Genomic DNA, 25,640 nt, shown 5'->3' with positions numbered 1-25,640 from the left:
CCCCTATGATTCAGAGATCTACCTTTGAGGACTTCTCCCCATCTCCCTGATGTCAGATCTCTGGGTTTCAGAGGGTGCAACTGTTGATGGTGTCTCAGGAGCAGGCCTGGAACTGGGAGAAAAGAAAAGTTGAGGGAGTGTGCCAGCTGCTGCCCACTCCTTAGCTTGTCCTGAAGTCTTGAGTGTATGCATGATGAGTCCGTGTGCATATGTGTGTGTGTGTGTGTTAGCATCCAACCTCTCAAGCCTATTCATGACAAAAGATGGCATGACCCCAGGCCAGCACTGTCCAGTAGAGCTAGTATGTGCACAACTGCCAGCTACAAATGTGAGCTGTGTCTGATTTTCAGTATTCCAATAGGCACGATAAAAAAGTTAAAAGAAACAGGGGAACTTAATTTTAGTAATGTATCTTAATCCAATATATCCAAAATATCATTTCAAGGTGTAATCGACATAAAAGGTTATTATGAGATTTAAAAAAACCCTCCTTTTCATACTATTTTTTGAAATTAGCATGTTTGACATTTATACAGCACATCTTAAACTGGACCAGCCATATTTCAAGGGCTTGCCAGCTTCACGTGGTGACCATACCCAACATCACAGGTGGAGACAAATGTGGGCCCCTTGCCCTTACTGAATGGGAGCTTGCATTGAAAAGGGCAGTGAAGACACCCACTAGGGTGTAGGTTGGGAGAATCCCAGGGTGCTTTTCGCCACCCATTTCTCCTTTCCTTCCCTCCCATTCGTGATAGATACGGATCCCTTCGCCAGAGAGCCCTCTTCATCTAGGCACTCAGCCCACTCCCCCAGCCCCTAGCCTCTCGCATGGCCGCCTACTTCGGAATTCACCCAACCTCGCCGCCCGGTTTGTGGACGGTGCCCTCCTTGTCACTCAACTTCTTGCTCCCGCCCCCGGCTTTGCAGTAACCGTCGCTTCCCTCAGTTTCCACAGCGACGCCACCAGGGAGCAGGGAAAGGGGCCCGCACCTGCGAGCCAATTTTGATTGGTGTGGGACACGCCCCTTTTCCCTGTCCAGTCCGGCCTGCGTTCCGCCCCCTTGATGGATTCCGTAAGCTGGTTGGCTGTCCCTAGGATTGAGAGCGGCTGGTCTTCCCTCGACCATCCCGCGGGGCGGGGACGTAGGTGGGCGCCCTGCACGCCAATTGGCTGGGGGAGAACGCGCGGCAGGGATGGGCGGGGCGGGCAGGGAGCCATGGTTAGTCTCGCGCGGTGGTAGTGAGCGCTAGAGGGACCAGTCTTGCGTCGCGCGCTGGTAGGCAGAAGCAGCAGCAGGAGCAGCAGTCGCAGTGTGAGGGAGTCATGAAGCACTATGAGGTAAGAAACGAGAAAACGGGGACCGACCGGTGGCCGAAGACCCATTTTTTTTCTTTGTGGGACCACGGGAATCTCCCTTGTCCTGTGCTCGTGGAAGAGCCAAAGGGCGCAGGCGCAGTGGGTGCGGTTGTGCCCAGTAGCTGCTCGTAAATTCAGTGCGCATGTGCAGAGGAGGTATTTATAATTCTGCAAACCAGGCTGTTTTGGGGGTGCCTTTTCTTGGGGGTCTCCGCTAGACCTGCTTCCAGCTACCCCAGCGGGCAAAGTTGCAGACTTTGGCGGGGAGGAGGGGGAGTGTGGGACCTTTGCCCACGATGCGTGGGTGTCTTGCCCAAACCTTGCACCATGCCGTCTCCTCAGGCTTAGGAAGGGGTTTTGCTGTCAGCTCTCTTTGGCACGACCTTTGGACCCCTTCCCTCTTCCAGGACGTTCCGAAAAGCTTAGGAGATGAGGGCAGTGCTGCCAGGGCTGGTTCTGGCCAAGCAGCAAAGCTTTTGGCTTCCTCGTAATCTAAGAGGTCATCTTTGTCAATCCTTGTGTGTCACCGTGGAGAAAACTCACGCCCACAGCCACTCTTGAAGCCCGTCTTCTGACTACTAACCTGGGTTTCTTTTTTCATAAAACAAAGTATTTTCATGCACTTACAGATCTCTCTGATAATAGTAGTAATTTTGTTATTATTTAGTTATTGCTGATTTTTAAGTAACATCATTGAATATTAAGATCATTTATTAAAAATGTTAATTATAACCATTTAGCAAGTGCTCACTCATGTGCTAATGAGATTCTGTTACCTTGTTCTCTTATCCTCATAGCCTGTGAAGTAGGAGACTATTATTGTTATTATTTCCATTTTTGTAGGTGAAGAAACAGCCTCAGAGATGTCCAGTGACTTGCCTAAAGGTTCCCAGCTAGTAAATGCAGAGCAGAGAGAGAAACTCAGAACTTCAGAGTCTTAGCTACTAGCCGCTATGGCATACTGGTACCTGAATGAAAATTAGCAGGTCAAGGAATTTATTGTTCTTTTTCCCCCCTCCCAATTAAAAAAATTGTCGTAAAATATGTATAAAATTTACCATCTTTACTCTTTTTAAGGGTACAGGTCAGTGGCATGAAGTACATTCACATTGTTGTGCAACCATCACTACCACCAGTCTCTAGAACTCTGTTCTTTTCATCTTGCAAAACTGAAATTCTGTGCTGGTTGAATATTATCTTCCTATTCCCCCTTCTGCCCAGTAACTGCCATTCTACTTCCTGTTTCTATGAACTTGACTATGGTTAGGTACTTCACATAAATGGAAGGATTAATTGTTCGTATTCATAAGTTGAATACCACTATCTCTGCCTGCCTCTTTTATTATTATTATTTTTGGTAAATTCATTCAGAATCCTTTGAAACTTTTAACCAGTACATCCTCAGTCATTTTTGACATGGTGCTAAAAAAAAAAGAAGGTAGGGATTCACTTATCTCTTGTGCCCCATTCATCTTTGTGATCATTATATATAAAGTTCTTTGAATATAGTTTTCCCTTTCAAACCCTCTGTGTAACCCTGGAGAAAAGACCACATTTAGTTTGAAATATGCAGGATGGAAGGTCTGTGTGGCAGTTTGAAAGTGGAGTTTTAATTTTATTTTTTATTAAATTTGTTGGGGGTACCATTGGTTAATAAAATTATACTGGCTTCAAGTATACAGTTTTGTAATTCATCATCTGTATATAGCATTGTGTGTTTACCACTCAAGTCAAATCCCTTAATTTTACTAGTTAGTCAGATAAAGTAGGCCTCTGAGAACTCTTAGGGTGGGCACTTTTGTTCTGGGAAGCTGGGCACAGCCTGAGATCCGTGGTTGGACTGAGGAACATGCTTTGCCCTTACTCACACCTTTACCCTCCCACAAAGAGTGGGGAGCTTCAAACAAAGTGACCTTGGAGGAAAAAAAATAGTTATTTTGCTGTTCTCTGTTATCATTCCCTGCTAACCTTTGCCAAGTACCCACTGAGGTGATAGCTACAGAGTTTCTGGATGGGAGGAATGTTTGTCTCCTTGTCCAGTTCACAGAACAAGCAGATTAGTTTTACTCCGGGTGTTTTTTTGCAGATTAGTAAAAATAGCAAGGATGCTTTCACTCACATTTAGCAAAGATTGAGAAAACGGTTTCAGTTACTGTCCACATCAAAGAATATATTTTTATTTGGGACTGAGTCTCCTCCTAAGTGACTCCCGGCCCACTGAGACATTAGCCTTCCTCAAAAGGCCTTTGTGGCCCTCAGAGATTTCTTCAGATGATAAAGTGTAGTTACAAGCGATTGAAGTGCAGTTTATGAGTGTTAGAAATGTTACACAGAAAGGTGCAGGACTTGCGCAGTGTCACACAGCAAGCTAACCAGGGCTGGTATCTGATGTTATGGCTGTAAGAATTCCAGCTGTAGGAAAGGTTTGTTGAAGTTTATTTGCCTGCCTCCCCTCTGTGATCTGAGATTAAAAAAAAGGAAAAAAAAAAAGTCTCCCTTCAGTGGCCTGAGACTAGCAGGTAGAGCAGGGTGGATAAGGCAGGTCACCCTCAGGTCTTAGCTGAAGCTGGCTCTTGGAAGTTGAGGGCTGCCCTTGGGATTGTCTTGGGGTCTGAGCAAGGTAAGATAAGGGAATTGCTCATGTCAGGCTACCGGATTTTTTTTATTGCAGTTTTTGCCATTGTAGATAAGAGGTCAAAACAATGATCCCAGTAGCAACTGGAAAAATAGCTGTTGCATCTTGTAATGAGGGGAATTGCTACCTTTCAGCCTCCCTGAGCCCATCACTGCTCATTTCCTGCAGCTAGGTACCCCAAGGTGAGGAAGTCTCATCCTCTTGGGGTTGCCCCGCTCTCATTTAGGATCTTCAGTCATCCCTCTCCACAAAGGGTAGCTCTATTGGTGCCCAGTTTGTGGATAATTCTAGGCCAGTATAGTGCCTTGGGCAAATTCTTGCCTCAGCTACCTCCACAGGAATAACTGTGTGACAATTGTTTCTGAGTAGGAAGGTGATAATTAAGGAGAGAGTAAGTACACTCATGTTTGATGGTGTCAAAGGTATGTTAGACTTAGGGCCTGGCTGGTGTGGCTCAGTGGATTGAGAGCTGGTCTGTGAACTGGAAGGTCACTCACTGGTTTGATTCCCTGGCAGGTCACATGCCTGGGTTGTGGGCCAGGTCCCTGGTTGGAGGGATGCAAAAGGCAAAAGGGATTGATGTTTCTCTCATTGATGTTTCTCTCCCTCTCTTTTCCCTCTCCCTTCCCTTCTCTCTAAAAAGAAATAAAATCTTAAAAAAAAAAAAAAAAGGTATGTTAGACAGTGAATAGGCCCCGGGCTGAGTTGTGGCTCTGCCAATCTCATTGTGTGACCCAGGGCAGCTTACTTAACCTCTGTGAGCCTGTCTGTGGCTGCTCCTTGGAGTGAAATCCACGTCATTGTGACAACGAAGGCCAGTTTTAAAGAATGTTATGAAGTTGGTGGAAGTACATCATCAAGGGGCATGTTTATTATGGGAGGTGCTACGTGCAGCACTCGCTCGTTCTTTTGCACTGTTTTGCACAAAACAATTAGATAAAAAAATCAGCTAGGTTTGATTTACCTAGCCCTTTAATAAATCTCCAAACATCCTATTGAGTGGAAAAAAGCAAGTTGCAAAAGATTCTGTAAATTTAAAAATATGACTTATGTGTACTGTTTATGAGTATATACCTAATAAAAAGATGAATTGTAATCTGAGGTGAAAGATGAGTGTGATTTACACAGTAGCTAGAGGAACCATTGCTTGGGTAGGAAAAGATGAGAAGCAAAGGCTTGGGGAGGCTTTAGCTATGCCTATTCTTTTTTTTTTTAAGATTTTATTTATTTTTAGAGAGAGGGGAAGGGAAGGAGAAAGAGGGGGAGAGAAATATTCAATGTATGATTGCCTCTCTCACGCCCCCTACTGGGGACCTGGCCTGCAACCCAGGCATGTGCCCTGACTGGGAATCAATCTGACAACCCTTTGGTTTACAGGCCTGTGCTCAGTCCACTGAGCCACACCAGCCAGGGATAGTAGTTATGTCTATTTTATTTTAGAAAAAGGTGTCTGATATAACTAGAGGAAAATGAAACAATCTGTTAAACTTCAGAGGTGAGATACTAGGTGTTTGCTGTTTCCTGTAATTTTTTCTTCTGAATTCATGTGTCCTTTTGAAATACAAGGTGAGGAATAAGTAGGCGGTTTCTGGCCATTGAGCCCTGTTTTGCCATGTGGGTCCCTGATCCTGCTGGGAAAATTTGCTGCCTCTTTGCAGGAAGGTGACATGTTCTGAGATGAGGATTGCCTGATCTCTCACTCTCACACCCTTCTGCACTCTGCATCAATCAGGCCTTCAGAAAATGCTTTCGGGGTTGATTCTGCATTTGCAGTCTGGATGGACCGTGGTTGTGACCCCTTCCTGAGCTCTCTTTGTGGCTGAATAATGATAAAAGCAGGAACAGTTCACATTTACAGTGTCCCTCCCAAAACACTAAGAGATGGGTATTCTGTGTCCCCCATTTTGTGGATTAGGAACTTGCCCACAGTCAGTCACTTCATGGTGGAGACAGGGCCCAGACCTAGGTCTGTCTGATTGCTCATTGATAGAAGAATCGGAGCCACAGTAGTGTGGTGATGCTGCTGTTGCTGCTGCTAATGGCCACCAGTGGTTATTGAGTCCTGTGAGCACCCGATCAGGTGGGCAGGGGTATTTCTTCACTTTACACCCTGTGTTGATCCTCTGCTGATGCTGCTGCAGGCAGCAGGTGGCTGTGCATGTTTCTGAGGACACGTCCTTTGCTGGAGGGGTCCCTGTGGGCCGATGTGGACTGCTGACAGAGGATCTCCCTTTGCCCTGAAATTGCACGGGCTGTCCCTCAGGAGTTCTGCAGTTATGAAAGCTTGGTGAGCACTAAGGGCCTTTCTTATGTTGGCATGCCTCAGGCTAAGAGCCTGTGGGTGGGTCTTAGGCTTTTGACATCCTACAGGCTTCTTGCTCTGAGCAGGTAGTGATTCACAGTGGCAGATTCTCCTGGTCTTCCCTCCTCTGTCCCTTGGTCGTGTAGCTCTACACTCTACACTTCAGCCACTCCCTTGCTGCGGGCCCCTGAATCTGAGAACCCTGGCCTAGAACTCTCTAGAGCTCTAGAACTCTCTGGTTTGTCCTCTGTACTCTACAGGTAAGGGACCTGAGGCCCAGAGAGGAGAGCCTTCCCCAGGGCCCCACAGCCAGTCCCATACACAGCTGGAGCCCATGGGCAGGTCCTGCAACCTCACAAGCCAGTTTTCTCATCCACAGAATGGGGGTCAAGGGTGTGCCTTAGCTGGCTCACGTTGGCTCTGATTGTGCATATCTTTCCAACTGTGTTCAGGGATGTCAGGTTGAGAGCATGAAATGGGCAGGGGTTGGGTAAGGCTGGGGGGATGGGAGCTTAAACCCTGGAAAATGGCAAATGCTGTTGTCATCAGGCCCCTCCCCCTTCAGAGCTCCCTGTTGCACACTAACCACCACACTGCTGGGTGTAATGGTCCCTACCCTCACAGGGTTATGACTTCAAAGGGTTATCCCTCTGGTGAGCATTAGATGAGCAGGTGCATGGAAGGTACTTAACTCAGGGCCAGGCACAGCACAGCAGCTGACATTTAGTGAGTCCTGTTGATCTGCTTGCCTCCAGGTGCCCCAGCTCTGAGTTGGAGAAGGTGGGGGTGGGTTGGGGCTGGACCAAGGTGGACAAGGCAGGGCCTAGGTGGAGGAGGCAGGTAGAAGGAGCCCAGTGGGTGAGGGTGGGCTCCAGGTGGGGCAACTGAGCTGCACTGGCTGAGACTGGGAGTGATCCTGAGCTTAGCAGAGCCCGTTGAATAAATAGCAGGTTCCTGAGGAGAGAGGAGGTGGAGGGTTGACAGCCCTGAGTGGGAATGTGCTTGTAAGGGACTTGCACCTCTTGTGACAGGGTTGTTTGGTTGGGCATCCCTGCACTTTCACTGACCGGCTTGGCTGGTGAGAAAGGCCAGAGACCTTGTTGGGCTGGTTGGTCAAGTTCAGGCTAGGTCTTAACACCTTCTTGCTGATATTGACAGTGGCAGCTGAGAATGTTTGAATATAGGAAATAGCCAGAGCATCGTAATAATGATAAAAATAATAAAGCTACTGCCAACGTTGTTACTCTAAGTGCTTTTTTATCTAATAACTTATTTAACCCTCACAATAAACCTATGAGATTCTGTTTTTATCCCTCTTCGACAGATGGGGAGACTGAGGCAAAGTGGTGTGCCCCCGTCACACAGTGAGTGGCAGAGCTCCATTCTACCAGACCGCAAATGGGCTTTGCTGTGTGGGGGCCCAGGGTGTCACGCACTGAGGAAGGAATGAAGTGTGTGGTCATGAAGGGGTTGTATGGAGGCTGCCGAGGGGGTCTGCCCTTGGACATTTATGCTGCTCAAGTTCCAGTTTTCTCACCTGTGAAGTCAGGATGAGGACACCTGCCTCAGAGGGCCAGTGGGGAGTGGGATGTGCCCAGCACACTTCCTGGCCTTCAGTCACGGTACAAAGTATAAGGTGGATAAGGACAAATCACGGGGCAGATAAACAGGTCTGCATCAGTGAGGCCACCTGAAATGTTTTCTGCGTGCGGTCTCTTTCGAATGCCTCAGAACTTGTCAGTGAACAGGGCCAGTGGGGCTTCTGGAGACGGCTTCGTGCTAATAATATGCTCAGCAGGTGGGAAAAGCAGCCCAGATGCCAGTGACCAGTTTCGATATACCAAGTTACATTTTGGGCTGGTCCACTCTTTTCTGCTCTACAGGAAGATCATCAGTGAAGTCATAGCACACTCAGAACCCGCTTTTTAACTTGCTGTGACAAAGAACCATACGAGGCAGTGGTGCTGGGTCACAGCCTCCTCACCCAAGTGTGTAAACGAGAGGATCTTAGCATTCTGTTTCACTCCTTTTGAGTCTTCTTGCCATTTTCTGTTCCCGGCTTTCCACACTTACCACTACATTCCCCCTTCTCAAACACCCACAGCCACGTTGCTGCTCTGTGAGCATATGCTCTTCCTTTTGTTCTTACCATGCCTCATTGCCTCTGGTCATTGAGAGCTCAGCTTCAGTGTCCTGCTGAGAGGCCTTCCTGGACCATCCTGTCTGGAGTACAACCCCTACCCACACCCCCCAGTGCCTGGTCTCCCTTTCAGGGACTGTGTCTGCCTGTGGTCTTTTCATTTGGGTACTTGATGGTCTTTCTGCCCCAGTCAGACTGAGTTCTGTGAGGGCAGGGACTCTGTGTCTTGTTCCTGCAGCTCCCCCCAGGATGTGGCCAGTGCCTCTTTGTTGAATGAATGATTGGGTGAATGAATGCATCTTCTTTCTGTCAGGCTCATGGGGAGCAGAAGAGTGAGAGTGGGGTCTGCTGCAGGGACCTGGATGAGTCTGGTGACTCACATGGTGGGCTGTGGGACCTCATTTGGCAAGTCCTTAGGGGTCCTGACCTAGGGAAGGCAGCTTCTTATGGCTCCTTGAGCACATGCTCGGGGTCTACCCCACCTCAGCAGGCCTACTCCCCATCATCCCACCCTTTCCATGAGGGCTGCCAAGACAGCACCTGGGCCTGCCCCTCCCTGCACAGGTGGCTGGCAGGCTCTGCTGGTCCGGGTGATCTCCTGCTCTGGGGCTTAACTTATCTGTTTCCAATCTATCATTTCTTCATTAGTGTACTCGTTTCAACATATTTTTCTCTTTACCTATTAAACGCCCTGAATACTGGGATGAAGGAATCATAGCCTCTGCCCTCGAAGTCTTTCACCGAAGTGAGACCTGAGGGAAGGGAGGGGAACAGTGTGTGCAGAGGCCTGGAAGCCAGACTTTCATGGATGTCTCTCATCAAGGGATGAGGCCTGCCAGGCAGGGCTTTGTAGCCACCCAGATGCCTGTGGACTTTATCCATAGGGTGATGGAAGTCCCTTTTTCCTGTTGATTTTACCTAAAAGGTTAACTTCCAGGAGGTGGCTTATTTTTAAGTCCTTTTGGGCCCTCTTGTTGCTCTGTTACATAAATGCTCAGTGTAGTTCCCTATTGACAAGTGGTTAGTTAGAGATGGGCTATGAGCCTTTCCAAGCCCTTGGAGGGATAAAGGGCCTCTCAGTAGCTTGCTGTGACTGGCAGGCTGGCACAGCCCTGTCCCTGTCCCTGCTCGAACCAGGCTGTTATGTAAGCTGAGTCCCCAGGCCATTCAGTTATCTCGGGAGACTGCAGGGTTTGTGCTGCACTCTGAGCCCTTCTGAATTCTTTTTTATTCCCATTTAAAGGGGTCAGGGAACATTGGTCAGGCCATGCCGGTTGTGTGGTGGGGCCCATGGGAACAGTGCCTGACCTCAGGGTGGGTGCGGGTTGGCCATATTTGGGGCAGGGTGGTTTAACATTGGCAACTGGAGCCTCACATCAGGAAGCAGGTTGAAATTTGAGGGTGGGGGTCACAGGTGGAGCCTCTAGTCTTATGGGGAGAAGCTATCTCCCAGGCACCTCAGGAGTCTAACTCAAGAAGGGGCTGGGGGGCTGCTGTACCAAGGCTTCTCAGGAGGTGAGGTTGGGGGAGCATATCTCTCGGAGGGGGTGAGGGTGATATCAGAGTCCTTGGGGAGATGTATAGTCTGAAACAGTATATTGTTGAATACTGTTTGCTCCAGAGAATCAAGTCTAACAATCTCCAGGCTGAGGGTGAGGATCCACAGAGGACAGGGCTAGAGTTCGGCTGGGTAGCCCCAGTACTGGGATGATTGGGGAAAGGCTGCTCTGTCTGGGAATCTTGTCATTCGGGTTTCAGCTCCAGTGTCACCTCCTTTGAGAGGCTCCCCCTCATCCAGCCAGGCCACATTGTCACCTCTCCTGTTTAGTTCTCCACATAGACTTGGCACCTTCTGATAGGGTGTGTGTGTGAGCCCCTTGCTATCTGCTCTCCTCTTGATCCCCAGCTCCTGGCAGGGCTCAGCAGACTATGGAGTGAGTAATTTTGTGTGTCTGTTAGAGACATCGTCCTACATACAGAGCAAGGTGCACAGCAGGCCTAGGCAGTTAGCCAGATCACCTTTAACCCCCGCCCCCCGCACAGAAGGCACTACAACTCAAGGGGGGAGGACCTTTACATGTTTGTGGGGTGTGTGACTGTTTAATGGACTGGAATTTCTCGATGGGCAAGCATGTAGCTTTGCTACATTAATGTGGGCCATGTTCTGTTGTGAAGCTGGTTCCTGCTCATTTTTAGTGATTTTGGAGTTTGGCCATCCTTTTTCACCCAGAGTTACCTGAACTCTGAGTTGTCCTGTCAGGATAAGATGGAGATCCTGTGGGAAGTGCTAAAAACCTTGATCATCAGTCCCCAAGGACACTTCCTGCCAGGCTCCTTCCTCTAGGCCGGCCCAGGAACTTCACTGCCCACTGCAATCTGGCTCACCTGGGGTCTCAGTGGACAGAACCATTTCTGGTGATGTGAAACTACTTTAGCAGGGAGACTTTAGCAGGTCTCCCTGCTGGTCCTGGGAACACGCACCATCCAGGGAGAAGGCATGGGGAAGGTCGTCCATGTCAGGGGTCCTAGATTCCTTTCCTATCGCTTTATTTCACTTGCAACCAGAGGGGCAGAGTGGAACTGGCAGAAACCTGTGGGGCTCACAGGTGGGAAGACAGCCCTGGGTGTCTTCCTGGACCCCTCTCTCAACAGCTAGGACTGACGTCTTTCAGTTTATCTTTCCCTTGGTACAGGTGGCTAGGCCTGTTAAACATTTCAGAAAACCTGTACCCCTCTGTTGTGTTTGTTACTACTCCATCTTCATCCCAAGATGCACATTTTTCCCCTCAGCATTTTCATGTTCCTTCCTTAAGTTGGGATGCATGTTAGGATTGATGTACATATCTTATATTGGCATAGGAAGTTTTTTTTTTTCTCTTGAAAGTTGGCAGCTGGTTTTGAGTCAGTGACAACCCAGAATCCAGAAAGCAGGGTGTCATTTTTACCACCTTGCCACTTCTATGCCCCAGTCCAAGCTCCCAGCAGCTCTGGCCTGGGTGGTTTCTGAGACTCTCCCTGCTGCTCCCCACCCCCAGCCCCAATGGTGGGAGGGATCCTTCTCAAACCCAGACCAGGTTGTAGCGCTCTAGCACCTTCCCAAACGGCTTGTCTCGGCTGCCCTTCCAGCCTCCTCCTCAGCTGCTTGCTCTCCAGTCCACTTTGCTCCAGCCTCTCCATGTTCCCGAGCCCTGGCAAGCTCTGTGCTACCTCAGGGTCTTTGCAACACTGCCCCTGCCACAGCCTTATGGTTTGATTCAAATCACACTTTCTTAGAAAGGCCTTCCCTAATCATTCCTGTGGCACTCTGGTTTTAAATTTTAAATTTACTTTTAGAGAGAAGGGAAGGGAAGGAAAAAGAGGAGAGAAACATCAATGTGTGGTTGCCTCTCGTCGCCCCCTGTTGGGGACCTGGCCTGCAACCCAGGCTGGCAATTGAATAGGTAACCCTTTGGTTTGCAGGCTACCACTCATTCTACTGAGCCACACCAGCCAGGGCTCCCTTTGTTTTCTTTATGGTGCCTGGTGAATCTGGACCTCGTGTTACATGGTGGATGCTTTGCCCATGTTCCCCTTGAGCGTAAGCGGGTCCCGTGGGGGGCTGTGGCCTCTCTCAGCTGTGCTCACTGTTGTGTCCCATCACCTGTTACATTGCCCAGCACCCTGCTGTCACAAATAGGTTTTTCTACTCATCCTAGAGCCCAGTACCTAGCACAGGTTGGCACATGGATAGGCTCAGTGAGTGTTTGCTGAGAGAATGAAGAATGGGAACTTACTGGTCAGCAGAAAAGGCTTTTGGGGGTTATAGGTGCCCCTCTGTACACTACTGAGCCCTTTTCAGGTTTGTGGGCAGCAAGCACATCCTCACTCTGTGGATGCAGGTCCTAGCTTCTGGTATGGTGGGGGTTCCCTGGCCCGGGCCAGCTGCCCCTGAGGGGCACAAGGTTGCTGTGCAGGAGGTGGCTACAACCACCCTTAGGTGTAGAGCCCACTGGCTCACTGTCACGTACTAGGGTGTGATGACCTAGGTTGGAGCTCCTTTGGGCCAGATAGAGGCCCAGGAGATGGGCAGCCCCAGGAGCTGAGAGTGGACTGGGAGATGGGGCCTGGATCTCTCACTCTGACCTGGTAACACCTACTGTGCCACTTGGCTGTTGGGGACCTGCAAGGGGGTAAGAAAGTGAGTGACACCCATCCCTGGGGACCAGGCCCTATTGCCAGTCTTGGGCCTGGGTCTCAAGTCTTCATTTTCAGAAAAACAGTGGAGGGGTGCCTGCCTAATGGACTAGCTGTTGTAACAGGAGCAGCCCTAAGTGATCCTTCAGTCAGCAAGCAGGGCCGTGCTCCAATACAACCTTGTGGGTATTGACATCTGAATTTCATGAAATAGGCTTCTTTTGATTTTTCCAACCATTCTTAGCTTGTTGGAGGCAGGCAGTGGACCGGGATTGGCCTGTGGGCCGTAGTCTGCTGACCCCTTGGTCTAAGCTGTCCTTTATTTGTGATAGAATTATTCCCCAAACCTTCCACCCTTATTTGCTTACCATTCAGAGAGATCCTTTAAGAACCCAAGTCAGGTTGTGTTCCTGCTCTGGCCAAACTCTCTATGGCTCCCACCAAACTCTGAGTAAAAACCAAAGTCCACACCCTGCCCAGGATAGCCTGCACAACCCGCCCCCACCCTGCCCTTACCTCCTCCCACTCCCAGCCTTGCTCCTCCCTCCAGCCACAGGGGCCTCTGCTCTGCTGCTTGAGCACATGAAGCACGCTGCACAGGCCGTTTCTCTGCCTGGCTGCTGTCCCCGGATCTCTGAACTGCTCTTTCCTTCACCGCCTTCAGGGCTTGTCTCAGTGTCCTCTCAGGGGGGCCTTTCTTGACCACTTTATATGAAACTGTACCCCCCTTCACTTGCCACCCCAACCCCCTTTTCCTATGGCAGATGCCATCTTCTAATGTTATGTGTAACTATTTAATTGCCTCTGTTCCCTGACTAAGATGTCACCTCTGGGTGGGCAAAGATTTCTGTTTCTCCTTGCACGGCTGAATCCCTAGATCCCTTAACCTGGTGTGTAGTAGGTGTTTAGTCAGTATTTATGCAGCGAATGAATAAGACTTACCTGCAAAAGGGGGTTAATAGTAAAGGAGATAATTCATGTGGAGGACATGCCTCCGTGTCTGGCATGTTGTGAATGCGTGGGAGGTGTTAGCTGCTGCTCCTTGTATCAGGCTGGCCACGTGGACCCCAGGCCAGCTATTCTGCAAGCTGAGCTCCCCAGGGTGGACTAACCTGCCAGCTGCACTTGGCCTGGGAGTGTTGGGCACAGGTCGGGGGGTTGGCCTGGATGAGTTCCTCCTGCCGCTCTGATCAGCCGGCATCCGCAGGGGTCAGCATCTCCAGCCTCTTCCAGCTTTCTGATCTGACGGTGCCTTCCTGCCCAGAGATACAGAGACCACATGTGGTCACCAGCCTTGACCTGGCCATGGGGTACAGGGGTGCAAATCTGGGCCATCCCCTGGGGTTCTGGGTCCTGGCATGGCCCTAAAGGAAGAATATTCAGTTCCTAAGGAGCAGAAACAGATGAGATCCTGGTTCTGGAGCTTGTAGCCCATGTGCCCTTGGGCTGGCGACTCGTGCTTCTGCATTTTCGCCTTCTCGTCTGTGAGTGGTATAACAGCTGATCTAAAAGGGAGCCAGTGGTGGTGTTGGGGGCTGTGTGCTCACACCCAGGGGAGGAGGGGGCAGGGAGGGGATGGGGAGTGACCTCAGGGGTTGGCTAAGGCCCCACTGGGAGGGTCTGGGAGGGCTGTATCAGTTGGGCTTCTTCCAGAGGGCAGGGTCTATTTGGGGAAGGCAGCCCAGGTTGGGGGGTCACCTCCATCTGCCGCCGTTTGAAGCTGTGGATCCTGGGCTCCATCTGAGATCCTGATTTCCCTGTCTAGGTTGTCACAAGCAGGTGGGGTTCAGGACCACTGGGCAGGACTTCTGCCTTGTGTGTCACAGGAGTCATCTGTGTTAGGTTCTCCGATGAACTTTCCCATTGACAGGTGGAGAAGCCAGCAGCGCTCAGGCTGGGAAAGTGGGTCAGACTCTGGCCCGCCAGGGGCACTGGTTTTCTGGGCCTGCTAATGGCCTTAGACTGTGACAAGAAAATGCACAGGAAATGTTTAGACAGCTGCTAAGCCTGCCTAGGCCTCTCTGTGTGGTATCAGGAGGAGACAAATCTTTTGCACTCCATAAGGCCTGACCTCGGGGCCAGGGGAGGGTGAGGCCAGGGAGGAGTGGGATTAGTGCTCTGGCTCCCCTGCAGGGGGCTCCCTGGGGAGGTGGCATGTTTTGCTGAGTCCAGACCTTCCAGGCGGATGTGCTGGATGAAGTTGGAGTGTCATCAGGGAGCAGGGTGCCTTCCAGATAATACAGTCCAGGGTTTGCCTTTTTCTGTTAGCGTTTGGTCCTGCCCTTCAGAGTGGAGGTTGTATTGCATCGTGGTGGTGAGCAGGGGCTGTAGGCCCAGGCAGGCTGGGTTGGCATTGGCTCTGGCACTTCCTGGTTACCTGTCTTGGGTAAGGGCTGCCTTGTGAGCCACCTAATGGGTCACAGGCCCAGGTAAGGCTAAGTGAACTTTGCAGGTGAAGGTCCTAGCACAGTCCTTGGAGTGAAGTCATCTGATACACATTACTTCCAAATGGAACAGGCACAGCCTGTCACTGCCCAGGGAGGTGCGTGGTCTGTGGGTGCTGGTGAGCTACTCTGCCAGCTTCTCCTGGCCTTGGGTCCCACAGCCTAGGGCCATTGGCATTCAGACCCTGGGACCCTTCATTTGCCACTGGGTGTGGGGGGTGAGAGCTGGCTGGCTGGGTACCTGGGAATGGGTGGTCAGTCTCTCTGCCCTTCCCACTCTGGGTGATGACATTCTGCCTACACCACAGGTGTCTTGGGCTCCTCGGAGAAATGGGGTCACAAGACGAGGCCACTGGGGAAGGAGGTATTTCTGGTTGAGCAGGTGTGGCCTGTGCTGGCTTCCTGGCAGCTGAGCCCAAGGTCTTTTCAGCTGCTCTGGCAGGAGCAGTGTGACGGTGATATTTCTGGAAAGTATAAGGGAAAGGGAGCTGAGAGCTCTGAGCCTCTGAGTCTGGACAAGTGCTCTCAGACCTCTGCACTGGTGAAGTTGGTTAGCTGGCTGGGTGCGGAGATGGGTCAGGCCTCCATCCCCTGTGCCCTGCGTGGTGGCTGTGGGAGCTGCAGTAGCTTAGTGCCTGGGCTGGCTGGCTGAAGGACCTGGGGGCCATTTCCATCTTTTCCTGGTGTTCCGGGTAGCTCTGAGCAGGGTTTGCACCACAGTGGGCCTCTTATGCCCCAGCCTCGGGAGACGTCCCCCTACAGGCATAGGCTGGGTACTGCCAGGCTGCCCAGCATGCTGCAGCCCAATTTAAGGGCCCTTTCCTGGCAGGCAGTCCCTGTGGTGTCCCAGAGAGCCTGCTGAGGCAGGTGTCCTGCCTTGTGCTCCCTCTGTGGGGTCCCCTGCAGAGTGTGTCCTGGCTGGGGGTGTGGTCCCAGGAGACTGTGTGTCAGGAGTCTGGGCTCAGGCATGTGCATGACGTGGGTCAATTTCCTCATGTGTGAAACAGAGCTCATGGTTCCTGCTCCTTTGGCCACCGCAGGGACAAGAGAGGGTAAGGAGAGGGGGCTGGGAAACTGTTGAAGTTCTGGGCCCACTGTCCTCATCCATACCCACTGAGCAGGTCCCATCTTAGGATGCAGGGAAGTTCCAGGTGCAAAAATGGGAGGTGTTGAGGGTGGTTCTGAATCCATGTTGACTCTTGGGCCTCTTCCAGCCCTTTGTCCCAGGTCCTGGCTGTGTGGTACTCTCCCGCGAGGCCCCTGAGTCTGCCTCACGGATGGGAAGAGCCTGGGAAGCACTGGGCTGGCTGTGTTTGTAAGGATGGGGAAACTGAAGCTCAAGAGGGGCCCAGGCTCCTGGCTCTGGTGACCCGGATGCTGGTGCCTGGGCTCCGTGTGTTGTGTCTGCCTGGCAGCTCACGCAGGGCGGAAGAGCAGTTGCAAACCCGGCTCTTCCAGCGTGGGCTCAGGGGGTGCCTGTCCCTCCCACCGGCCTCCTGCTTCCTGCTGCTCCCGTATGGGGCTCAGATAGAGACCTCAGACTTCCCCTCCTCTCACCTCTACGTGCAAATCATAAGCAGATCCTGTTGCCTCCACCTTCACAGTCTGTCCAGAATTCCCACTTCTCACCCCCACCTCCACCCTGGACTCCCAGTTCCCAGGTGGTGCCTATGAACAACTGAGTTCATACGTTATGTCCCTCTTCTCCTCTTGAACCCTCCATGGCCCCCTCTTCACTCAAGAGTAAAAGCCAGAATCCTCTCTGTGGCTCTCAAGGCCCTGTATGACCTGCCCCTGTCGCCCCCAGTCTTCATGTCCTCCTGCCCCCCCCCCCCATGTGGTTCAGTCCACGTGGCCTCTGGCCTGCTCCACAAGCATGCTAGACACAGTCCATCCTCAGAGTCTTTGTACTTGCCCTCTCTCTGCCTAGGACACTTTCCCCGGTTGTGTGTCTACCTTGTTCCCTCACTTCTTGCTGGCCTTTGCTTAGATGCGCCTTCCTGAGGGAGGCCTTCCCTGGTCACTCTGCCAAAAGTGGCTGCCTACCTGACTTCTGGCTTCCACCCCACCCCATTCTCTGTTTTTCTTTGAAACCCTTGGTGACAAATCATGCCACTGTTGTCTGCTCCTGTCCCCTGCTTGCTGCCCGCAAGTACACACAGAGTGTAATGCAGGTCCCCTGGAGGCAGGGGCCTGGTTTTGTTCACTGCAGTGTCCAGCCATGGGAAGATGGGGGGCAGGAATGAATGAATGGATGGATGGATGAGTGAATGCAGGGCAGTGGCTTCCTGAAGCCACTTGGTTGGTAAGTGGCAGAGCTGTGATTAGTGCTCACTCTCTTGGTGCCATCCTGGTTGCATAGCATACCATCCTGGGCCGGCACTGGGACATGGGACTGTGGAGCCAGGCTACCACCAGCACCCTTCCAGAATGTGGAACTGTGGGATGAAGGCTGCTGCCACAAGGGGGCAGCAGCGATGTGGCAGCCTCCAGCACTGTGGGGAATGGTGGTAGGGACTGGGGTAGGGACTGGGGTAGGGATGGTGGCAGAGGCCCCACCTCTGCTACCCACACGTGTCTTGCTATTGTTAGGGTTCTGCTCACTGTCAGCAGCTGGATGAAGCATCATTGGACCACCTCTGTGACCTTGATGTCCTGTGGGCAGGATTTGGGGAGGAGGGGCCTGGCTCTCTGGGCATCTAGCAGTGCTCTTTTGCTAGTATTGATCTGTATATTTATTCTTTATATGATTAATTCTAGGCTGGGTATGTTTATGTACTTACTTTTTTGGTGGTTTTTATCACCTCTCTAAATCTTACAGTAACCCTGTGAGACAACAGCTGCGGCCTGCCTACTTTGGAGATGAGGAAATAGAGGTTCAAAAGGGTTGGGTAACTTGTTGGGGCCACACAATCAGGAAATAGGTGAGTCTTTGGCCAGGTGCTGTACACAGGTGTGGACAGAGCACAGCTCCATGCTAGGCTATGTTCAGGTGCTGGGAAACAACGTGCAGCCTAGTGGGAGGTGGATGGTAAAGGTCTGGGGATTGAGATTTTAAGTTGCTGGTCAGGAAGGGCCTCACTGCAAAGTTGCCTGGAGGCCGGAGGAGGTTGGGGAGGAGCCCTGTGGGTCTGGGGGAGAGTGTTCTAGGCAGCTGGAACTGCACGTGCAAAGGCCCTGAGCATACCTGTGCTCTTGTTGCCAGACAGGGTCCATCCCTGGAGCCTCACCTCCCAGACAGCTCTGGGCACTGGCATTAGCTTGCAGCAGGTGCTCAGAAAATGGCACCCCTCTTTCTGCTACTACTACCTTGATTAGCAACATTTTTATTTCCATAAGACAGTGAGGTCCAGAGACGCTGCTGCTAGACAGTGGCTCTGGGTGCTCCTCTCTGGGCTGGGGAAGACCAGTGTGGCTTTTGTTCTCCCTGCTGACTCCCCACCCCCCCCCCCCGCCTCCACAGGGTGGGCTGTGGCCCTGTCCCTTGTCCTGGTCACTGCCCCACACCCCTCTGCCACCTCATGCTGCCACAAGTTGCTATTGGCTGAGCCCCAGAGTCTCAGGACTCTGGGTGAGAATTCCTCCCAGACTATTGGGAGTGTTGCCATATTCACCCCAGGCCAGGGTACCTGCTCTGTCCTTGTCCTCTGTCCATTGTGGACTGCAGGGTGACACTCCCTGCCTGCAGCCATCGATGGACCTTGGGCCAGTGACCTCCTCATCTGCCTTGCTTCATTCATCATAGAGCAGAACATGTTGTCCCCTCCCGCTGCTTCCCTGTGTGAGGAGGAAGGGCTGTCCCTGCAGTCCCCAGGAGGGCCCACCACGGCTCCCTGCCCCTTACCCGCCTTCTCCCCCGGATGGGGGCTGGGCCTGCTGCCTCCTGTGTTCAGCAGCTGCCTGTGCCTCTGACCCCAGTCCTGGGCCTACCCTGGGCCCCTGTCCCAGACTGGCCTCAGGGCTGGGCAGGCATGTTGGGGGTGTGTGTGTGTCAGGCATAGGGCATGGGAGGTGTGCTTGGGCACAGAGCCAGGGTGGGGAGGGTTGCAGTAGCGGGTGAGCTCAGGGACTGCAGGCTGGGAAGCACACGACAGGGTCCCCCACATTTAGGCCTTCAGTCTGGGTGGGGGTTGGGGTGAGGAGACTTTGCTGCTCCCTGCCCAGGGACTTTTTTTTCTGATGGGTAATTGGGACCTGTTTGTTAGCACTCCCCTTTTAAAAATTGTATTAAGGTGAAATTCACATAACAAAATTGTCCACTTAAAAGCAAAAAGTTCAGCTGTATTTAGTACATTCACACTGCTGTACAACCACCCCCCTCTCTCTAGTTTCACAACTTCCCTCACCCCAAAAGGAGACCAAGCCCCATTAGCTGACACTCCCTGTTCTCCTTCCGTCTGCCCCAGGCAACCAACAGTCTCTTTCTGTCCATGGATTTAACTCTTCCGGACATTTCATATAAATACGTGACCCTTTGTGTCTGGCGTTTATCACCTAGCAAAGCTTTGTTTTTTCCCACCTAGCATAACTTCTATTTAACTTTTTATTTTGAAATAATTATAGAGACACAGAAACTGCAAAAATAGTACAGAGAGCTTCTGGGTCTGCCCACCCTCCACCCCCCAGGGTCTTTCAGACCTTGTGTAGTAAAGATGGCTCTGGGTCCCAAGGTTTGGGGACAGGAAATAGGAAATGAGGACCGACCCTACTGAGGTGGCCCTGTGCTGGGGTAGCCCCCACCCTGGTGGCCCAGGCCGCTGGTGCTGCCCCTTGGGCTGGGCTTACCTCTGAGGGCTCAGCTTCTCCTGTGCTCTGGCCTGGGCGGGCCCAGGCTCAGTGTGACAGCTGCTGGGAGTGTGGCCCTTCTCCTGGCCACTCTCTCCTGCTGCCCAGCTTCCTCTCCCAGCAGCCAGTTGTGGCCCTGACAGCCGTCCTCTCCTCCTGGGCCCTGGTCCTGCAGGGTAGGATTTCAGCCCTTCCCCACCAGCTGGCGGACAGGGAGAGGACTGGTTGTATTTTAAGCTGTTGAGTGGTTCAGCAGGAACTTGGAGGCTTCTTTCCTGTAGGCTCGGTGCCGTCTTTCTGTGGACCACACAGGCTCCGAAGGCATGTGGGCCCTGCCCACCTGGGACCCAGCGACTATTAATATACCTGCAGCCACGGGGCAGGCCCTGTGCCCGCCCGGGGCCCTGGTGCTCTAGCCCTTTCAGTACATTGTGTGGTGTGCCCCTTCCCTCTCCCATGAGTCCCCTTGGTGGGCCCAGTACTGCAGGTGATATGACCAGCTCCCTGTTTCTGGCCTCTCTGGCTGGTCTTGTTATCCTTGTGGCTCAGAGGGGTTCAGTAGCCTGTGCCCCAAGGCCACACGGCCTGGCAGAGCTCTCTCTAATGCGTTAAGTGCAGGCCACATGGCCAAGGCTTCTTGGGTTCTGGGTCCTCTCCTACTCTCACATCCACAATGGGGGTGGGCGTTGCAGCCAGCAGGGGAGCTGGGGTCTGAACCCAGGCCCATGCCCTTCCCATCATGGCAGCCCCACAGGGCCGGAGGCTCTGGGCACTGTGCATCTGTCAGGCCCCTGCCATGCACAGCCCTGTGAAGCACACCCCTTCCTGTCTGCCCCCGGCCCGAGGTCCAGAGAGACATGACTGTGTGGCAGAGCCAGTTTCAGTCCTGTGTGCTGCTCACTGCTATCAATCAATGGGGTGTGTGTATGGGGAGAGCCCCTTTCTTTGGGGGGCCCCAGTTGCAGGGGAGCCCTCTTCCTGGGCTTTGGGTGGGTGGCATGCCCTCAGAGAGCCTGGCTGGGGCCCTGCCTAGGGTTTTGTGTCCTGCTCCTCTTCCCTATGCTGACACTGACTCAGGGCCCACCAGGGGTGGGAAGGGTCCTCAGCACCTGTTGCCCAGTGGCTGATTTGGGGACAGACCCAGCCTTGCCTGCCACTGCCTGTGCTAAGCTCAGTGGCACTCAGGCCTTTCAAGATCAGGCCACCCCCTGGGCCTCACTGTAGCTTCACCTGCACTTCACCTCTGGCATCTGCTTTATCCTGCATGGAGCGGGTGGGTCAGATTCTTCTCCCACCCTACCAGCTTCTTTCCTCCCAGTTCTGCCCCTCTGCTGTGCCCCTGTCTGGGGCTCAGGGAGATCGTGTGTGGTGCAGGCTGTGTGCTCTGGGTTTTGAGGGTTTCAGGGCCTAGACAAGGGAGCTATGTTGGGCTTATAGGGCACAAAGACTGCCTTGAAGGTGGCCTTGAATATGGTCTGGGTGGATCTAGTGAAAGTGTGTGGGGAGGGAGGTCAGGGAGGCAGGACAGGCCTCAGCCCAGGCTGGGGTGCTTTCTGGAAACCTCTTGGTTTCCTGACCCTTTCCATTCAGCCTGGGCTGGGGTGCTTTCTGGAAACTTCCCGGTTTCCTGACCCTTTCCACACATAGAGGCTCTCTGCATCAATAGCTCTGGAATCTGTCACCTCCCTAGGAACACAAATGCACGAGGGAAATAATTCGACTGTCTGTCACAGTTCAGAAGGGGAAATGGATGATCTATCTCAGATTCTCAAAATAGCTGGGACTTCTCCAAGCCCAGTGAACTCTGCCAGCCTGAACTGGGTGCTAGGGTTGAGCTGCCTGCTGGCCTCTCACCCTCCTCCCCAAGATTGGCCCTCACTCTGCACTGGGTATGGGGGCTGGGGGGTTTACCTCCATGCCTTCCTCTGGGGATCTCCCTTTCCCCTCGTGCTCTTTGGGGGTTGTGTCCACTTGAAAGCTTCACTTTCGTGATCCAGTTCCTCGGGGGCTCAGTCTGGGCAGTTTTATATTTAGCTGGGCATGGCTGTGGGGCCACTCGGATTACATCTGCACAGAAGGTGGCAGTGCCAGGGCAGGCGTGGGCTCCTTTCCAGCACCGTGGCAGAATTTGATCCCGTAGCCTGGCCCAGAGTGCTGCGCGTGGGTAGGTCGGTGGTGGGGACTGACCACTGGTGGCTTGGGCCGCTGGCTTCGCGGGCAGAGCAGGGCAGTATGGACCTGAGTATGAGCCTGGTGGCTCGGGAGGCCAGCCAGGGCCTTGGGCCTGGGCCTGTCTTCGGCCTCAATGGCCTCCCTCGGCCCGTGCCCCCAAAGGTGGCCAAGAAACCTAAAAAGGCTGTTCTCTTCTTCGAGGTGGAGATTCTGGATGCGAAGACTCGGGAGAAGCTGTGCTTCTTGGACAAGGTAGGACGGTGATGCCAGCTGCACTGGGCTAGGGTGCTGGGCCCACTGCACCATTCCTTCTGGGGACTCCTGGCTCTGAGGGAGATGGGAGTGCCCCTCCAACCTGTGTCCTGACACCCCACCCCCTGCCCGGGGGGGTGCACATGAGGGGTGCTGTCCTTGGGCCTGGCCTGTCCCCGCCAGCTCAAGGTAGAGGGGGCAGCTCTGGCTTCTGGGTGTGGCCAGGAGTTGGTCTCCTAGTACAAGAGGAGGTGAAGCTGCCTCAGTGGACCCTGCAGGACCTCAGGCTGGGAGGGGGGTGGAGTTGTGACCTTGCCCCTTCTAAGGCCAGGCCAGGAAGGGAGAGGGGGGCTTGTCCTTCCAGGGGAGGTCTGGCCTGGACCCTGGGGGGAGTTGTGGGTGGGGTGGAGTGGAGCAGCAAAGAAACAGGCTCAGCTTCCTGTCTCCCAGCCTGGCTGGGGTCATCCTAGCTGGGTGGTAAAACTGGGCCCTCAGGCCCACTGCTGTCCCCGCTCTGGCAGGCCCTTGCTGCTCCACTCGGCCATGTGGGTCTGGGGCCTGGACTCCAAACCTCCCCACTCCCATAGCAGCTACCCAGGCCCCCATCCATCCCCACCTCAGCAGGAGGGAGCCTGGATCAGGGGTCCCGACTCCCCCCAGGGCTGACTTCTGTCTGGCTTGTGCTTCCCCCAGGTGGAACCCCATGCCACCATCGCAGAGATCAAGAATCTTTTCACTAAGAGCCGTAAGTCCAGGGCCCAGCCACACTGCCTCCTGCAGCCCTTCCAGCCAGAGGCCTCTGGGTGGGACCCCTGCTGCCAACTTCTTTCCCCAGGGCCTGTAGAGATGCCCCCTGAGATCCAGGACTTTCTGGGCTTGCCTGTTGCAGCGCCCCCGTGTGGCCATTGGCAGGAATGCCCTTGCTTGGTTTCAGGACATCCCACTTCTGCCTGGGTTCTTCTGGGCTGTGTCTTGGAGCTACACAGACCACGTTCTTGGTGGGAGGAGCTGTGGGGTCCCTGGGCCCTGCCAGGCTGTGTGCTGTGACACCCCGTTCTCCCCATAGATCCACAGTGGTACCCTGCCCGCCAGTCCCTCCGCCTGGACCCCAGTGAGTACAGCTGTTGCTTGGCCACCCCGGGCACCCCAGTGGCAATGGGTGAAGGCCTGGGTAGCTCCTGAGCTGTGGCCTGCCTCTCTGCAGAGGGCAAGTCCCTGAAGGATGAGGACGTTCTGCAGAAGCTGCCTGTGGGCACCACCGCCACACTGTACTTCCGGGACCTGGGGGCCCAGATCAGCTGGGTGACGGTGAGCCCTGAGCCATACCTACAGCTCCCTCTCCCATCAGCCACATGGGGTGACTCACCTGAGCCCCTCCTCCCAGGTCTTCCTGACAGAGTATGCGGGACCCCTTTTCATCTACCTGCTCTTCTACTTCCGGGTTCCTTTTATCTATGGCCACAAATATGACTTCACGTCCAGCCGGCACACAGTGGTGCAGTGAGTGGGCCAGGCTGGAGGGGTGAGGGGGGTGGGGGAAAGGCCTGGAAGCGGACTCCTGAGCCAGCTCTCCCTCTCCCAGCCTTGCCTGCATCTGCCACTCATTCCACTACATCAAGCGCCTGCTGGAGACGCTTTTTGTACACCGCTTCTCCCATGGCACCATGCCCCTGCGCAACATCTTCAAGGTGAGCCCCCGGCCTAGTGTCCCAGGCCCCTGCACCCAGGCCCTGCCCTCTCCTGCCTCTCATGGGGGCCCTGCCTCCTCCTGCACCTCACCTGGCCCACCTGGACTCTGCCCTCCACTGGGCCAGGCCCCATCCGGGCCCTCCTCCCTTTCAGAACTGCACCTACTACTGGGGCTTTGCTGCGTGGATGGCCTATTACATCAACCACCCCCTCTACACACCTCCCAGTAAGTGGCTTTGGGACCCTGCTTCTATGAGCCTCCGTCTCCCCACCAGGCTTCTCTTACAGGCCTCCCTCCTCTCTTTACAGCCTATGGAGCTCAGCAGGTTAAATTGGCTCTCGCCATCTTTGTGGTAAGAAGGCTGGTACACGCAATGGGGTGGAGGGAATCTGGGTGGCTCTGGGCTGACTCTGTTCCTTTGACAGATCTGCCAGCTGGGCAACTTCTCCATCCATATGGCCCTGCGGGACCTGCGGCCAGCTGGTGAGTGCTGGCTCTGTGCAGGGGGTGTGGGTGGGCTGGGTCAGGAGGTCTCACTCATCCTTCTTGTACTGCCTGTCAGGATCCAAGACCAGGAAGATCCCATACCCTACAAAGAACCCCTTCACGTGGCTCTTCCTGCTCGTGTCCTGCCCCAACTACACCTATGAGGTGAGCACCTGCCCGGCTTCCCCTGTCCCTCGTGGGGCTTCAGGTTCCATGTGGAGGGGCCAGTCTCTGTGGGGAGTTGCCTAGCTTAGTAGTTGATTTTGTAGTTTTAAGACTTTTAACATTTACTTTTAGAGAGAGGGGAAAGGGGGGAGAAAGAGGGAGAGAAACATCAGTGTGTGCTTGCCTCTTACGTGGCCCCCACTGGGGACCTGGCCTGCAACCCAGGCATGGGCCCTGACTGGGAATCAAACCAGCGACCCTTTGGTTCACAGCCCGAGCTGGGTCCACTGAGCTACACCAGCCAGGGCCTTGATTTTGTAGTTTGAATGAACATCTGGAGATGCAGACTGCAGCCTCTGGGGGTTGGGAGTTGTGTAAGGCTGGGCTTGTGGCGTTGAGGGCCAAGGGGCAGCTTCATCATGCAGCCCCACTTTACTTGGGGCCCCTCTAGCATTGGAGTTTGGTTCCTACCTCCTACTTAGAAAGCAAAGGTTGGGAGGGAGGTGGCCCGGGGTGTGGGTGAGGTCTCAACAAAACAGCTGGCCTGCCCAGCCCTGCCCGTCTTCACCTCTTGCCCTGTGCCCACAGGTGGGGTCCTGGATTGGCTTTGCCATCATGACACAGTGTCTCCCAGGTGAGCCCACTTTCCCTCCCTCAGCTGGGCTCTGCCCCTTCCCCAGGCTGTGCACCCTTCCTGACCCTGTTCTGCCCTGCAGTGGCCCTCTTCTCTCTGGTGGGCTTCACCCAAATGACCATCTGGGCCAAGGGCAAGCACCGCAGCTACCTGAAGGAGTTCCGAGACTACCCACCCCTGCGCATGCCCATCATCCCCTTCCTGCTCTGAGTCACCCACCCCCACTGGCTACCAGCTTGGCTCTCAGGAGGCAGGCTCTTGTACCCCTATCTGATGTCTTTCTGGGGAGGAACGGGGTATACCAATCTGTATCACCTGGAATAAAATCTGCCTGCCCAGCCAGACTCAGACTCAGTGTGTTTCTTTTGAGGGCTTTGGGGACCAGTACGCCACAGGAACAGG

The 25,640-nt window shown here is 53.6% G+C and overlaps 1 protein-coding gene across 1 annotated transcript; it reads left to right on the top strand.

The window, feature by feature from the left end:
• The first annotated feature begins 1,195 nt into the window (after positions 1-1,195).
• On the top strand, positions 1,196-25,582 carry TECR (trans-2,3-enoyl-CoA reductase). The gene is made up of 13 exons (XM_028519688.2): positions 1,196-1,342; positions 22,213-22,263; positions 22,957-23,008; positions 23,330-23,374; positions 23,468-23,571; positions 23,648-23,763; positions 23,846-23,951; positions 24,106-24,178; positions 24,262-24,305; positions 24,379-24,436; positions 24,516-24,604; positions 25,193-25,238; positions 25,321-25,582. The coding sequence occupies exons 1-13, from the start codon at positions 1,328-1,330 to the stop codon at positions 25,446-25,448; spliced, it is 927 nt and encodes a 308-aa protein (XP_028375489.1). The 5' UTR covers positions 1,196-1,327; the 3' UTR covers positions 25,449-25,582.
• The last annotated feature ends 58 nt before the right edge of the window (positions 25,583-25,640 follow it).

Source organism: Phyllostomus discolor, chromosome 8 (assembly GCF_004126475.2).
Source record: "Phyllostomus discolor isolate MPI-MPIP mPhyDis1 chromosome 8, mPhyDis1.pri.v3, whole genome shotgun sequence".
Classification (NCBI taxonomy): domain Eukaryota; kingdom Metazoa; phylum Chordata; class Mammalia; order Chiroptera; family Phyllostomidae; genus Phyllostomus; species Phyllostomus discolor.
This window is presented reverse-complemented; position numbering and strand designations above follow the sequence as displayed.

Excerpts from the sequence above, each read along its gene's own strand:
- TECR (XM_028519688.2), top strand. Across the intron at positions 23,572-23,647 it reads CCCAGATCAGCTGGGTGACG|GTCTTCCTGACAGAGTATGC; the intron begins GTGAGCCCTGAG and ends CCCTCCTCCCAG. Across the intron at positions 24,605-25,192 it reads GCCCCAACTACACCTATGAG|GTGGGGTCCTGGATTGGCTT; the intron begins GTGAGCACCTGC and ends CTGTGCCCACAG.